This window comes from Pelodiscus sinensis, chromosome 8, assembly GCF_049634645.1.
Source record: "Pelodiscus sinensis isolate JC-2024 chromosome 8, ASM4963464v1, whole genome shotgun sequence".
Lineage (NCBI taxonomy): Eukaryota > Metazoa > Chordata > Testudines > Trionychidae > Pelodiscus > Pelodiscus sinensis.
Window position 1 is genome coordinate 46,797,577 of NC_134718.1, and position 16,495 is coordinate 46,814,071.

Sequence of the window (16,495 nt, forward strand, 5' to 3'; positions counted from 1 at the left end):
GGCACCCTGAAAAGTTTAACGTTCATGTCTTTGACCACTAGGACCAGGGTCCCTTCGTGGTGGGCAGCTAACAGGCTGACAGATGCCCCAGAGTTTACAGGGAGATCTTATTACACCTCAGACTTTGACTGCTAGGATACATGATCCCTTCACAGCGGGCAGCCTAGGGAAGACTGAGAGATGCCCCTATGGATCTGTCCTCTGGAAGCGACACGATCCAAATGCCCAACTCTGCCTGTGTCTGCTCCCTATAACCAGCTGGAGTTCTTTTAAACTGTGCTTGGTTCTGTTACAGCAACTGAAGGAGTCAGGTTAAAAGCTTAAACAGTTACAGGTTTATTAAAGAAGCTTATAAATCATATGGTTACAATGGCTATTGCTCTATTTCTTAACTGCTAGCAAATATAGATCTTAAAAATGGTTACAAAGAAAATAAAGATAGAAAATAGAAATAATGGTACCAAGTGACAGCTTAATCTTTAAAGAGCTCTAAATCTATGTGTACACTTAAGACAAAGGACCACATCCAGGTACAATTTTTACCCCCTTCTGTGCCTGTCAACAATTTTTACCCCCTTCTGTGTACAGACGAATACGAGGTGGGCATCCCCGTGGAACCTCGGGAGGCCAATCGCCTAACCTGACCAGCAGATAGATGGTAGATTGACGCTCAGAAAAAGTGTGCTGCTGGACCCATCTTTATACCCACAGAGGCCCGTATCCTCTTTCTTATCTAAGATGCCAAATTGTGTTGGTCCGTCTTTGTGACGCCAGTTCTTACAAGGGAGTTTCAACTTAATTTACACTTGCAAGAGAGATAACTAAATTGTAAGTGCTGGACATTCTTTTCTGGGCGGGAGTGCATAGCTGAATAACTCCCCTCTTTGCACAAACAAAGTGAATTGGGGGTTTTGGCATGAAGGTTCTTGTACTTCACTGTGATCTCCATGACAGTGTTTTGAACCTATGCTTGTAACTTCAGCCTGGATGTTTTCTCTCTGTTGAAACTTACCATATAATATCTTCAGATCTAATTAAAAAATATGCTCCTATGAAAGAAATTTGTAAAAGGCTGTGGAACTCACATAAAACAAAGCATTTATTTTCTGAGATATGCAAAGGTTAAAATCAAGCCCTTAGGTTACCACAAAATTTGAAGAAAAATAACTCTCTCTTTCTTTGCCTTAATAGGGTGAAAAAAAGCATCAGTAACTACGATATTCTACTTGTGCTTTCTTAAATAACTATACATTGGCAAAAAGCTTAACATAGTCCGGTTACCATACATATTTGTGTCAATGTTGATGTACTAGTTTAAAAATAAAAAAATAGTGCCATATCTGCTAATAACGAAGTTGGTCTTGGCATAACTGAAAATAGAAGAGCAGAACCGAGCCCTTCATCCTAGCCCTGGTCTATACCAGAGTTATTTCAAAATAACTCCACTTATTTCGAAATAACAAGCAGAGCATCCACACTACCAAGCCTATTTCAAAATAACAGGCTGGTTATTTCAAAACAATAATTTCTGCTTTCCACGAAGAATAACGCTCATTTCAAAATAGTTATTTCAAATTGCAATAGTGTGGATACTCCACTACTGCTATTTCGAAATAACTACTTCCCACAGTCATTCAAAGTAATTACTCCACATTAAGGAAGCCTGCCTCAGACCAATTTTGAGGCTTCCCTGTAGTGTAGACATGTTATTTTGAAAGAAGCTATTTCAAAGTAACTCCTGAAATAATTATTTCAAAATAATTTCCTAATGTAAACATGCCCCTAACTAGAGTCTTATTCAAGTAATAGTCCAGTTGAAACTAGTAGTATTTTGGGTGCATAAAAAATGCTTGAACAGGACCAGAAATAACTTTGTGTGAATAAGAAGCACAAAAAAGAGTTGCAGTTCTCCTCCCATTGAAATCAAAGGCAAAACATACATTGATATTAAAAATGCAGGATCTGTCTTAAAGTAAATCTACATCTAACATACACTACATCATGGGAACCTCATTATGCACCTGCACCTATATTTGTTCTGACCCATAAAACAAATCTCCCATGGATATCAATAGACAATGGGTCTGTAGAAGTAGAATGATTAGACTTTGTGGTCTCAATCCAGCATAAGTAGTTCCACTGAGTTCAGTGGAGCTACTCACATGCTTAAAATTAAGCATGTGTTTTAAATGCTGTGTTGGATCAGGGCTTAGATGAACATTATTCATCTAAATGCAGGAATGAAGGAATGGTTATCTGAGTTATCAGAACATACACATCAAATCACAAGCCAGTATTGATTAAAGGAACAAAACAAAACAAACAAAACAAAAGATAAAATCTGAATGTTACTATAGGCCCAGAAAGTATATTTTTGTTTTCAGTCATCTAGCAATATTTTATATATTCTGAAAACCAACAATGATTAAGTTGAAGTGCAACTACCACACATGCAGAGCACAAATTCCCCATAATATTCTGTATGATTTTTTTCTATGGATGCAACCTAAATATACAGTTGAACAAGAGGCTTAAAACCACTGTGAATTAATTAGCAAAGCGAATTAAAAACAAGGCAACCTTAAAAATGTTATCTACATAGTATGCTGGGGGAATTGTTGCAATGTGAGCACTGCATTAATATTTAAATTGCTTGAAATACATAATTATCTGATAGTAATGTACCACTAAAATTAGCCTGTTAAACAGCAATTAAACATTGTTCTTTCTATTAAAGCACCTCTTGCTGCATTTCTTGCTTTGGCAAAACTCTCCCTGGGAGTTCTGTCTAAGCAGTCTGCAGCATCTGACAATAAAGTGGTTCGATTCTGTGTTGCAGGAAAGAAAAGTCCATACTAAACTTCTATTTTTCACAGAAAAATATATAGAGAGTGGAGTCTTTGATAGGTGTGAAAACAAAGTAAGCAAATGACTAAAATACCCAATGATCTTCTACCATCAGTCATTACAGATACCTCTGAAGGAGGGGAATGCTCATGTGTTAGCATTACTTGTTTTTCTTGTTAACCTAACATGATGGAGAAAACAATGTTGCTCCCTAGCTGTGATTCGCACCACCTCTTTGATCGCCTCACTAGTAACTCTGCGTCGAACACAATCGATAATCTCTTCAAAACAACTGGTTTAGCCTTCTAATCACCATGGGGTCGGGGGGGAGGAAAGGGGACATGCTCAGACCCATGAAATTCTCCCTGTACCCAAAGCTACCCACAGAAGTCAGCATCTCGATGAGCTCAAAAGGTTAAAGGTAATCCCTTGTTCGCACAGCTCGGGCGCCACCTAGCCGTAATTAGTGCCTGGCGCTCGCACATTCACTTAGGGCACCAGCCCCACAAGCTCCGGCTGCCCACGGGCTGGGGCTGCGTTGCCCTTGCTGAGCGGCAGGAGGCGAGGGGTTCGCCTGACTCTGTTCGCATCCCCTGGCTCCAGCAGCCTCCGCTCTCCGCAGCCGTCGCCGCCAATGGGGCAGGACCCAGCCGGGAGGCAGCGCTGAGCAGGCGCCTGGGCGTGTGCTGCAGCCCGCGATAGGTTCTGTGGCCGGGGCCATGCGTGCCGGACAGACAAAAGCCCGGGGGCGCGAGGCTTGAGGCGAGGTGCCCACAGCAGGAGAGGGAGGCGCGCGCGCACAGATCCATCTCGAAGGGGGTTTGCCTGCTGCTGCAGCCGCCGCCGCGCCAGGCTCGCCGAGATCACCGGGCGCTAGGCGATGCCAGCTCGCCTCCTCTGCCAATGTTTCACTGGGGCAAGTGGAAGAAGAGGATGGGAGCGACCACTTCTTCCTCCAAGAGACCCGTGTTCGATGAGAAGGAGGATGGTGAGTCCCGCCCCGCTCCTGGCTTCCCCCGCCAGTCCTGGCCGGGGCGTGCAGAACCTAGCGGGGCACGCACAGAGCCCCTCGGCTCTGCCAGCACCCGGAGGGGGGATTGCAAGGCACAGCAGTGGGGTGCACAGGCATCATTCACCCAGCAAATCGGCTCTGGCCGCGGGGAGTGAAGAGAGCTAGGACGGCTCCTTTCTGACGAGAGATTCTGTAGTCAGTGGCAGGCAGCTGTCTGGGGAAGAGACAGGCTTCAGGAACTTTGAGAAAGAGTTGAGGAGGGCGAGGGTGCATGTGAGCAAAAAGGAGTTTAAATTCTACTCCACCCCAGTTCATCTGATGAAGTGGATTTTACAAAGGGAAAGCTCATGAGTCTATATATTTTGGCTAGTCTCTAAGGTGCCACAGGATTACTGGTTGTTTTTGAAGTTACAGACTAATAGGGCCGTCCCTCCGAGGTTTTTCCACTCAGGATGTATTTGCGGAAAGCAAACTTATGGATATTGTTTGATAGTACCGTGCACAAAGGGAAATTGGGAAGGCAAACAAACTAAAATAAGATCTAACATAGACACTGTCACAACTCCTCCACTCTCTGAGTTGCCAGATGATCAATGATGCATGTGGGAGCCTTCACCCTAGAATCCCTATCATCCCTATGTGGTGGTGGGTCATCTGTTGAATTTTGAGCAGCCTGATGTTGGAGAGGGCGGTTCTGCTTTAGTGGTAATTGGATTAGTCATTTATAGTGTGTAAACCTATAATGCATTATACAATATCTTGCTGTAGAGCCAGGAATACAGGGGAAAAACAAACTAGTGTGGATCATAGATAGCTCCCTAGCCGCCTTCATGCCAGAATTCTCACCTATGCTGCCATCTGAACCTTCTGTCCCTAGATTATGAAAGTCTTAGTGCTGTGCTCTTGCATCTTTAGCATGCTGAACATATGTACATGTGTGGGGGGAGGTGATTGTAAGATTTAAATGGAAAATCCAGTTAGAAGGAAGTGTGCATGTGACACTAAAGAGATGTTAAAAACTTTGCATACTTCAGCAACCTGAAAGGCAACAAATATAGTTCCAAGACAGCATTTTGAGACAGACTTGGTGTCATGAACTTGGTTGTTAGAGTATTAGGAAATATTTTCTTGGAGTTATTGGCCATATGAGAGAACAGCTTTCACAGAGCCATTAACATGAACATTTCTTTTGTAAAACCAATGCCTCCAGTACATACATATGCACTATAGGTGGCAGAATGGGGTGTGCTTTGACCTAATCTGAGTAGTTTTACTATCTAGATACCACCCCCCAGCTATTTTAAGTGGCTTGCTTTGGGGTAGTCTGTAGCTGAAAAGCAGTATTGAATCACATGCACTGTAATGTTGTTTTCCTTCATCCCCTATCACTTTTCAAATGTCTTTCCACCAAGACATCTTTTCAAATGTGTTTCCCCAATTATCACCTGTAATACCATTAACTCACAAACATCCCACTCTCCCTACCTTTAATATCAGCAATTCACAGACACTTACCTTCCTTCCTCCCCCTTCCCACCCCCCCCCCGCATCCCCCTTCTGTTCTGCAATGTGATTTGTCCTTTTCATATTTGTTCATTTTTTTAAATTGTATCCTTTGGTATATATGGTTGTGACTACTTTCTTCCACTATTTGATCTGAGGAAGTGGGTCTGGCCCACGAAAGCTCATCATCTAATAAACCATCTTGTTAGTCTTTAAAGTGCTACATTGTCCTGCATTTTGCTTCAACTACCCCAGACTAACACGGCTACATTTCTATCACTTTTCCACCAAGATTAGCTTTTAGAGGGTGATGGGGGCAGCACTACATTGTCATTTCAATCTAGGACTAAAGTGTGAACAAATTTGAATTCCAAATTACAGGCTCTAGGAATACTGTGTAATTTCAGTCTTGTTATCTCAGCCTTACCAGATAAAAGGATGTATTAAGTACTCAAAGCAGACATCTGATAAACACATTCTGTTAAGTAGCTGGGCAAAATTATTTTCACTGTTGCTATTTGCATGCAGTGTGATGAGCAAAAATGAGCACATATAGAACCCAAACCTGCATGGTCATTCAAATGTGGAAAACCTACTGATTTCAGTTGGAGTGACCGACGTAGAGGGCTTACAGGATTAGGCACTCTATAGAGATACAATGCATCATTTAAAAGAACAGAGGAGAAAAACAGAAGTTACTGATGAGACTTCTTTGCTATAACTAGAAATAGGAAGCTTCAACAGGACATTCTGCCACTACCATGAAGATTGGGCAATGGTGAGTATAAGTGAGTGCAATATTATAAAATTACATTCACTTCAGTTAAGATGAACACACATTACTGTTTTTTCTTGAAGGGCAATAAATCTGAATTAATTGACAATATACAATCTATCTTGGAATACAATCCTTCACTCTCACAGGCTTTGGGGGACAGGCCAGTCTCCACCTACAGACAACCCCCCAACCTGAAGCAATTACCAGCAGCTACAAACCATATTACAGAAGCGTTAACCCAGGAACCTATCTCTACAACAAACCCTTTTGCCAGCTCGGTCCATGTATCTATACAAGTAACCTTACCATATAAGCCACAACATCAGGGGCTCATCCACCAGCACAACACTATATATGCACTTGTGTGTCAGCAATGCCCTCTAGCATGTATTTTTGCCAAACTGGACAGTCTCTGTGCCAAAGAATAAATGCACACAAATCAGACATCAGGAAAGGTAACATACAAAAAACAGTTGGTGAGCACTTTAATCTCCCTGGACAGCCAGTAACAAATTTAAAAGTAGCCATCCATTTACAAAAAAAAAAAAAAAATTAAAATCAGACTACAAAGAGTAACACCTTCCCATCAACTGCTGGGAGTGAGCCACATCCATCTTGACTGAATTGGCTTCATTAACACTGGTCCTACACTTGATAAGTCCCATCTTTGCATCTGACAAAGTGGTTTTTACCCATGAAAGCTTTTTCCCAAATAAATCTCTTAGCTCTGATCTATACAGACCAGATCCTTATTTTGAAATAACAAGCAGGGTATCCCCACTACCAAGCCTGTTATTTGAAATAACTCTTGCTTTCCATGAGGAATAGCACTTATTTTGTAATAGTTATTTCAAAATAGTAGTAGTGTGGACACTCCCCACTGCTACTGTTTCAAAATAACTACTTCCCAGAGTCATTCAAAGTAATTACTCCCCAGTGCTTCCTGGGGCTTTAAGTTGAGATAGCACATTTCTATTAAGGGAGCCTGCCTTGGACTAATTTTAAGGCTTCTCTGTAGTGTGGGCACGCTATTTAAAAATAGTTATTTTGAGAGTTATTTCAAAATAAGTTATTTTGAAATAATTTCCTAGTGTAGACATGGTGTTAGTTTTTAAAGTGATACTGGACTCCTCATTATTTTTGCAGATACAGATGAACACAGCTACTCCCCTGAGACTTGTATGAATGTTAAGTCATCTTGAAGTACTGTATGGTTGTCTTCATCACTAATATCTATAAAGCTGTGCCCTAGAGGCACGGAATTCTTAAGAATGTTAAATTTGTCAAAATATTATTCTAAAATAAAGTGAAATTAGGATGGGTAAAAACATTTATGGATCACTTTTGAGCTAATGCTGAAGCAAAGATTACCATATGTTATCTTAACCATTTGAATTCAGGGAAAGCCATGTCTGAAAAATGAGGATCAAGATCCAATATCTTGGGACTCATATGGCTACAGCTTCAGTCCACACAACAAATGAGGATCAAGTCAGGATGTTACTGTTTACATACATGATCTGATTGTTTACAATTGTTCCAGCTCTTAGTACTGTTGATCTCAAAGGGAATTTTAGCAGCCAAATTCTTCTCCAATTTACACCTCATGGAGCTCCAATGAAGTTTAATGAGTTTAAGGCAGCACAGAGGTGCTTATTTAGAAAGGTACTTAAGTGCATGACTGACTTGGAGCACATAGGGGCTCATGCTTAAAATTAGGCACTCATTTATTTATCTTGATGGATCAATCAGGACCAGAATTTTATATATATATATATATATATATATATATATATATATATATATATATATAACAGTTTTTTACATAATTATAAACTTGCTAATAATTGCTAAAAGTTGTCAGGTTGAAATTGTGGCTCCATTGAGTCAAGTAGCAAAACTCCTCTTGACTTAAACAGGGCTAGAATTTCATACTAGATACATTAGGTTCCGATTATTATGCATATATTGTTAACCCCTGGGGCACAATTTAGCTTTTATTTACATGGGTGCAATTCCTATTGATGTTTCCTGTGTAAGTGAGGTAAAAAATTGAGGCCCTACTTTTGCTCTAGACAGTGGCTTTCCATCTTTTTTTCATTTGCAGACTGCTAAAAAAATGCAACTGGAAATGGAGACTCCTTTGCAAATCTTAGACAGTCTGCAGACCTTCAGGGCTGTAAGGCTTGAAAACCAATGCTCTTTAAGATATATTAAGTATAAAATAATATTAAAAGGGTAGCTAGTGGGTATTGGCTAACAAGCCTTTACTAGCCATTCAAAGTAATTAACGTTGAAGAATTATTAACAGTGGCATATTTTGTATTATTAAAGAGCAGAGAATGTAACTATTATAATGCTACGGATACTGCATTACAACTCTAGTAATTACCAAGCAGTATTGTGATGTGATTGGACTGTAAAGTAAGAGAGGGGCTGGGACTGATATTGCAAAATACAATAAAACAGAGTAAATTAAACTGATTAGCTGTGTATGCACATGTTTATGTGTCTGCTATTTCCATGGAAATCCCATGGACTCTACTTGATTTTTTTATTGAGATAGCAGCAGGAATGGACCCATAGAAACACACTATGCCCCATTGTGAATGTTAAGAGGTAACAAGCGCAACAAGTAACAAAATTGTAAAATGTTTTAGAAAGTCATATAGGTTACCTCCCTTAATTGGGACACTGTGGTCCCGCAAACGGATGTTCCTGGACCACAGAGTCCGGGTATAAGGAGGTCGGGCTACAGGGCAGGAGTGGAGGAGGAGGGATGTGACTCAGCCAGAAGCCTCTAGGTTTGCCAGATGGTTTTAACAAAAATACAGGACACACTTGACATTACATCACAATGTACATTACATCTTATTTAGAAAATACCGGACATTTATATTTTCTCATGTTGAAGGGGAGGGGGAAGTGCAGCAAGGAGTTATGGCTCCTGCTGCTGGGTAGCAGCATGGGGCTGGCAGTGGCTGTAGAGTCCCAGCAGCTGCGGAGCCCCAGCAACCCCCGAAACTGGAGACCCCTGGCAGCCCCAGAGACTGCAGCAGCCTCAGAACCCCAGCGTGAGGAACCATGGCCATGTAGGCAGCAGTGGGACTTGGCTGGAATCCTAGCTGGGGGCAGCATGGGCCATGTTGGGAGGGGCCTCCTCTTGTTTGGCAAATCCCCTCGTTCAAGACCAGTCAGGTCCCGAGGGTCGTACAACCTGTTTGGAAGGCATTTTTTTTTTTTTAAAACAGACACTGTACCTTTAAAGAGAAAAATAATCTTTCCAAATGAGGAGACATTGCCAATGAATGATTATAAATAAAAATGGTACTAACATGCAGAGTTTTTATATCAGGATAGATATATAAACATTTTAATTTTTTTTTTTTTAGTATTGGTTGTTTTTTGCTTGTTAGTAGACTCAGAGCAATTACAGTGTTCTGGTGCACTCATATTTACTAGCACAGCATGGTTGCTATGGAGATCTCTTAAGACATTCCGATTACTTCCTGAAATACAGAGCCAATTAATATTTCAATTTGTGTGAGATAATGACAGCAATTCTTTCATATATTATCACAATTGTCAATTTTTTTAAAAAAATGGGCAAAAGTTGATCTCAAAATTATGTATACAAGAAGCATAATGAATTAAACACACAGTTGTCTAAAATTAAAGATGAAAGTTTAATAAATAGAAAACATTCTGCTTTCTGCCATTTAATACAAAGTTCACATTTTTTCTCCAGAGAAATCCAAATATTAGATTTTAAGCCAGAAGGAACTGCTGTTTGACCTCCTGCATAACACAGGTTATAGGACTTCCTTGAATTAATTATTGCTTCAGGTCCAATAGTTGTGGCTGAACCAGAGCATCTCTTTTAGAAAAAATTTTTTCTTAATTTTAAAAAGTGTCCATTGATGTAAAATCCAACAGAACACTTAGAGTATGACTACACAGCAGTGTTTTTTTGGAATATCTGATGTTATTCCAAAATAACTGTGTGTTGTGACAAGGTTAGAACAGAAGGCTATAAAAAGTAGTGGAGGGGAGATATATAAGCCTCAGACTGAGGAGATCCCTGCCCCCAGAGTAACAGGGAGGGGCTGGTTTAGAACTGCAGAGGCAATCGGGGCAGTGGAACACCTGGGGCTAACTGACCAGGACTGCAGTAAGACCAGCCTGTGCCAGCTAGGACACCTGGGGGTAATTAAGAAAACAAGTTCAGACTGGCTATAAATGAAACTTGCTGGCAATTGTAGGGTGTGTTCAACTAGGAGGAAGGAGATCACAACTATGAGGATGAGCTGGTGAGAAGGAAGGTGCTGGGGAAAGTGTGGGGAGATAGCCCAGGGGACTCAGAGCTGTATTTTAGCTGGTGTCAGGGATTCCCATGGGCAGCTACTATCACAGGGCCCTGGTCTGGAACCAGGAGTGGAGGGGGGCGGCTGGGTTTCCACCCCACACCCATCTCCCCATTTCTACTGGGGGAAAAGGACTGTGGTGTTTATTCTCCATTTTACGGTACACTAGCCAATGATGAAAAGAAACATTCAACAAACAGCAAATTAAAGCCCTGGGTATGGTGCCTAAAATTGTGGGCTCCTTTGAGGCAAGCAAATCCACCAAGAAGCACAGTTTTCATAGGAGTTTTGTCACAATGTGTACACAAGCCTTTATTTTGAAATAATGTCAAGCTGGAGGACTTCTTACTCTGACTCATAGTAACTCTCATGTCACGAGGAGTAAGGGAAGTTGAAGGAATAGTGTTCTTCCTTCAACTTCCTGCTGTGTAGACAGCTCCAACAGCTGAATTAAGCTATTTTGACATAAGCTATGCTATTGACATAACTGAAGTTGCATAGCTTAATTCAACTTTAGCGCTGCTGTTTAGATGTACCCTTAGTAATTTGTTCCAGTGATTAATCATGCTCTCAGTTTAAAATATTATGCCTAGCTTCAGATTTCAGTTACTAGATCTTGTGATTCCTTTGCATGCTTGCTGAAGGTCCCTCAACTGTCGTATTTGTTCCCCACATAGGTACTTACAGGAAGATAAAGTTACACCTTACTGTTTTTTGATACACTGAATAGAATGCATTCCTTGAGAGTTTCACTCTAAAACATGCTTTCCAATCCTTTAATTATTCTTTTGGCTATTCTCAAGAAGTCTTCTCCAATCTTTCCAATTTTTTTCTTTAATTGTTGATATCGGAGCTAGATACTGCATTGTAGTAGCAGTCCCGCCAGTGCCAAATACAGAGGTCATAATGCCCCCTACACCTACTCAAGACTTTCCTGTTCATATCATATATATATTAGCCCAGTACCTGTGAGTCTGTAATGCTGAAATGCTGGCTGTTCCCTCTGGGGGTGCTGTTGCTGAAATGCTGGCTGTTCCTTCTGAGCAGGTCTGTGCTGCAGGGGGAGTGCAGGGCCCAAACAGCCACTTGCACCGCTTGCTCTCCCGTGGCGGCCCGACTGAGCGGTGCAGAAATCAGCTGAATGCCACAGTGGGAGGCGAAGGGGAGTGGGGTGGTGATGTGCAGCGTGACAGTGGTTCCAGGCCCCGCCCCCTAGCTGTGAACATCATTGCCCCGCCCTCCTTCACCTCCCGTTGTGGCGCTTGGCTGACTTCTGCGCCGCTCAGCCAGGCCACTACGTGGCAGCAAGCGACCGTTTGGGCTCCGTGCTCCCCCATGCAGCACGGGGAGTGCAGAGCCCAAACGGCTATTTAGGCTCTGCAGTCCCTCGAGTGAGAGGCAGGAGGGGGAGGAGAAGTGAAAGAGACAGACAGAGTGGCAGGAGGCGGAGGAGAGCTGAGAGAGAGAGAGAGAGAGGGGAAGGAAGGAGGAGGAGAAGAGAGAGAGAGAGAGAGAGACGGAATGAGAGACCGGAGGCTCAGGAGAGAAGACCGACGTGGAGGAGAGACCTGAAAATCCCGTCTTATGATGGGCTAATTGCCTAGTATACAAAGATGGCATATGTCCTTTTAGCCACAGCATCACATGGAGAGCTTGTATTTGGATAAATATGCACTATGACCCCCAAATCTTTTTCTAAGATATGGTGCCCCCCAAATAGGAAAATCAACTAACATTTCTAAATAAATTTGTGTAGCTAAAGAAAAAACATGCTGTTGAATTTAATCCAAATTGATATAGATGTGAAAAGGCAACTTCTTTTGAGAAATTCACTTTTTAATTTTGTCCTTGATCACAATGCTCACTTACCATTTTTAAAATGTTTGTTGGTTTAACCTTTGAAACGCTTCACAGAATTTCAGTGCTATGCTCCAGGTATCTGTAAAGTTGGTCTTGAAAAGAAAGTGTTCCTCATACTTTGTGATTACTTACAAAAGCCCACGGAGAGTACACATCCATAGAGCTAGTTTTCCCACCCCTCTAAAATTTAGATTTCAGAGCTATTATTTGTATAAAAAACTTTTTTAGTAATCATTATAGATGCTAAACATGTAGCAGGTTTAGCTATGTTTTATAACTTTCCATTTGGAGATGGTTTTCAAATATAACTTTTTGACAAAACAAGGTCTTCCCCAAATTGAACTGCATCATAGATAGTATATTTAATCAGACGTTATTAACTGGCAAAGGCACATGTGACATGAACTCAGGGTTGTCAGGATTTCTAACTAAGCTGCTAGAAATGCACTGTCTTCCTCTAAATTGTTTTCAAAAATAAGATACTGGACATTGCAATATGTGTGACATTACCCAGGATACAATCTGGACTGATGATTAGCTATGCCTCCTCAAATCTCTACCCTGGGATTTCTTTTACACTGCTTTGCTGTGAGAGTACCCACTTCTGGTCTGCTCACACACATCTTCCAGCACATAAATAACTTCCAGTTCTACTGCATGAATGCTGTAAACAGCCATTTATGAATTACATTGCAGAGCAACACAAGCAAATTCCTGGTATCAGACTTCTCCCAAAAATGTGCATCTTGAACTCCTCACAACCTTCCTGGACAATACAAGATCATATAAAGTCTGAATTCAAAGCAAAGGTCTTTGACCATAAGTTCCAACAGTCTTTCAGTCAGGATCCCTCTCCAGTCTAGTGATGCTCCTTTTGTTCTGCAAGTATTGTTGATGACATGGGGAGGTGGAGAGAGAGAGATGGTTTGGGGCAACTCCTCTGTCCCATTATGGTCATTTCTCTTGCCCAAGAATCACCTCCAGCTGAGATTCAGGAGACAAAGTCTGTGTGGACAGGAATCTCAAGCAGCTTTTTTGTCAAAATACAGGGTTGTGGGTTTTTTGCCCCCTCCCTCTCTCCTGGGGAAGAGTGATCACTTAATCAGGTGACTGTCTATTTGATCTCAATGACAGCTAACTGAGGCATAGGCTAGCTTTTAGTCTCTGGGGAACAAGTTTGCCATTGCCCTCCAGACAGGTGTGCGGGGAGTCATTGAAACCAACTGTAAACCCTGTAATGGAAACCGCTTAAAGGTAGGGGTTGTGGCAGCTTCTTCAGCACATCTAGTTCTGGAGAAACAGGGGCTGTAAAAACGCTTGGTGATATCACAGAGTGGAATATCTTAATTTTCCTGTTGGCACAAATATTTTACCAAGACAATAATGATGATCAAATCATGAGTTTTCAAATGATTCCTCATAAGGCATACTTGTACAAGTTTTACCACATTCCTCTAAAAGGGATGAATATGGAGCAGTACAGACTGTCATAGTGAGTCTAACATCCTTACAGTGAACCCAGTTGTTTTTGAAGTAAAAAAAGTGACAAAACACATGGGACTCCACATTCTGTTGTGGGCCCCAAATGGAAAAAATATTGCAACACAAAAGTGTTAAAAGATATTACAGGTTGCAAAATGAAGCACACACAAGTTAGGAAATGCCAAGACTAATGTTGTTTGCACAACCTTCATTCAATCTCCCTGTACTCATGCATTATGATACAGTCTTAAAATTACATGATCATATTTTTCCACAGGACCTTTGGCTTGGATCATAACCTCTCTGTGCTTTCTAACTGTTCCTACCAGAAGTTTTCAAAGGCTTATAACTTGACTATATAAGCGACGAAGAGTCCTGTGGCACCTTATAGACTAACTGAAGTGTAGGAGCATAAGCTTTCGTGGGCAAAGACCCACTTCGTCAGATGCATCTGACGAAGTGGGTCTTTGCCCACGAAAGCTTATGCTCCTACACTTCAGTTAGTCTATAAGGTGCCACAGGACTCTTCGTCGCTTTTGCAGATTCAGACTAACACGGCTACCCCTCTGAAACTTGACTATATGTGATTAGTTTTTCCATAGGAACAACAAAATGTACATCTGACATCAGGGCAGTTCTTCCATCCCTCCAAATTTGAAGTCCCTGCTACAAAACATGGATTTTTTTTTAATGAAACCATTGTATGAATTTTTAATATGGACAAAACATTATAGTCTCTCCTAATATTGGTGTGTTAGAAATACTGAACCAGTGTTGCATAAACTTACATACAGCTATACATGTATCTGAAACAGATAGGAAAATTTCAGCTACAAAGGTATAAAGTTTGACAAATATCAGCAACTAATGACAGGTTTTTATAAGAGGTGGTATTGGGGAGCCTTAACTATAGGAAGTGCTGTCCTGCATTACGTGTAACAGAATGAGATATAACATTATACTGTTAATTTTTAAACAGGGCACACTTTATTGCCATCATCAGATGCTGTAAGAACTCTCAGGCTCACTCTGTAGAGTAATAACATGATGTGATTTATTTACATTCCCATTCTCAGTATACAGCTGGTCCCCGAGTTACGAACAGTCGATTTACAACCGCTCGCACTTACGACCAAACCTCCCATAAAGCGGTTGTAAAGGCGGTCCCCAAGTTATGAACACGACCCGCACTTACGAACAGCGTGGTCACATGTAAATCAATGGGGTCCGACTTACGAACACTTCGAGTTACGGCCAACTGTTTGGTCCGTAACTCGTTTGTAACTCGGGGACCGGCTGTAGTCCCATTCCACAATATTTTTACAGTGTTTCCCTACCTTCAGCCCCTTCTCACAGGGCTAGAAAGGAACAGAGATCTCCTTTCCTTGAGCTCTTTACTCACCCTAAACTTAGTCAGCTTCACTTGTGCCCTTCCTTTGTCCTTTTTATACCCCTGACTCAGCTGCTGGCCTAATTGGTTCTAGTAGTCTTCTACCCACATCAGCCAATTAGGACGCACCTCCCTGCCAACCTTCTCCAGCGGTGTTGACAGATGCCTAAGTGCTCAGAGTTCTAGCTCCCAGCACTGTCACAGTATTTCAGTATAAAGTTACCTAAAAACATCTAAAGAACTGTGAAGTGACTTTACATCTTGGCTTCTCTAATAGCATCAAAATGGCTAACTAAAAGAAAGCCAGGGACATATCAATATATTTCGTGTGACTGATTTATCTGTTCATTCTTTTGTTTAAATTGAAATGATTAGGTATAAAGGCTTTTGTCTTTTGGTCACCGCATCTGAAGAATGCCAACTGAAATTAGAAATTGTGAGTAGTTTAAGGGCTTTTAAAACTAAAATCTATGTTTTTGTACTGTTAGACTTAGGAATTGTCTTGCTCTTGGGTATGATCCCAGATCCAATGAAGTCCATTTATAATTGAATGATGTTTAAGACCAGGTTGGTCTCCTACTCATTTATTTACATCAAAATTAATCTTTCTAATAAAGAACCCAGTTCTGCACTCCACAACATAACTCATTGTCATTTCAGAAGAGCATTCATAGTAGTCAATACTATAGCAATAGTCCGCAGATTAGGTTATAGAGTTATAAAGAGAGCGTTTTTTTTTCTTGAAGGACAAACAATAGTTGAGTTTCTTAAATCAGTAAGAACTAGCTGAATCCACCTTACTGGAATAATTCAAGGAAAAAAAAAAAGAAAAACTACCAAGGATCATCTATGAGGATAAGATGGAGAGCTAGCCTTTGGAGCTAAAAATGTCAGGCTGGTGAGCATATCCCACACATTTTATTTTCTGTCTTTGTAGGAGGAAGAAGTGTGAGGCAATGGTGCTCCTAGGCCTATTTCAACTTTTTAAAGGCTAGCGTTCCTGAGCTTCACAAATCTTTGCTGTCTATGTGAATGTGAAAGGTTAACCGGTTATGTGGTGGGGGCTAGAACAGCTCCCTAGTCACTGTGGGCAGGGGGCTACTCCAGCCCCGTTGTAGACGGAGCTGGGGACACATGCAGGGGCCACTCCAGCCCAATCAGGCTGGAGCAGTCCCCCGCCTTGCTCTCTTTAATTGGTTAAACATTATGTTTAACCGGTTAACCAGTTATTCGAGATTTTACATCCGTATGACAAATGT

At 41.3% G+C, this 16,495-nt stretch overlaps 1 protein-coding gene across 3 annotated transcripts in view; it reads left to right on the forward strand.

The window, feature by feature from the left end:
• The first annotated feature begins 3,336 nt into the window (after positions 1–3,336).
• The window catches only part of STK32C (serine/threonine kinase 32C), a 309,125-nt gene continuing 295,966 nt past the window's right edge, over positions 3,337–16,495 (forward strand). For all 3 annotated transcript variants that reach the window (XM_075935235.1, XM_006136628.4, XM_075935236.1), the window contains exon 1: positions 3,337–3,835. In XM_075935235.1, coding sequence (XP_075791350.1) covers positions 3,751–3,835 — 85 coding nt within the window. In that variant the 5' untranslated portion in view covers positions 3,337–3,750. The remainder of the gene's footprint in view (positions 3,836–16,495) is intronic.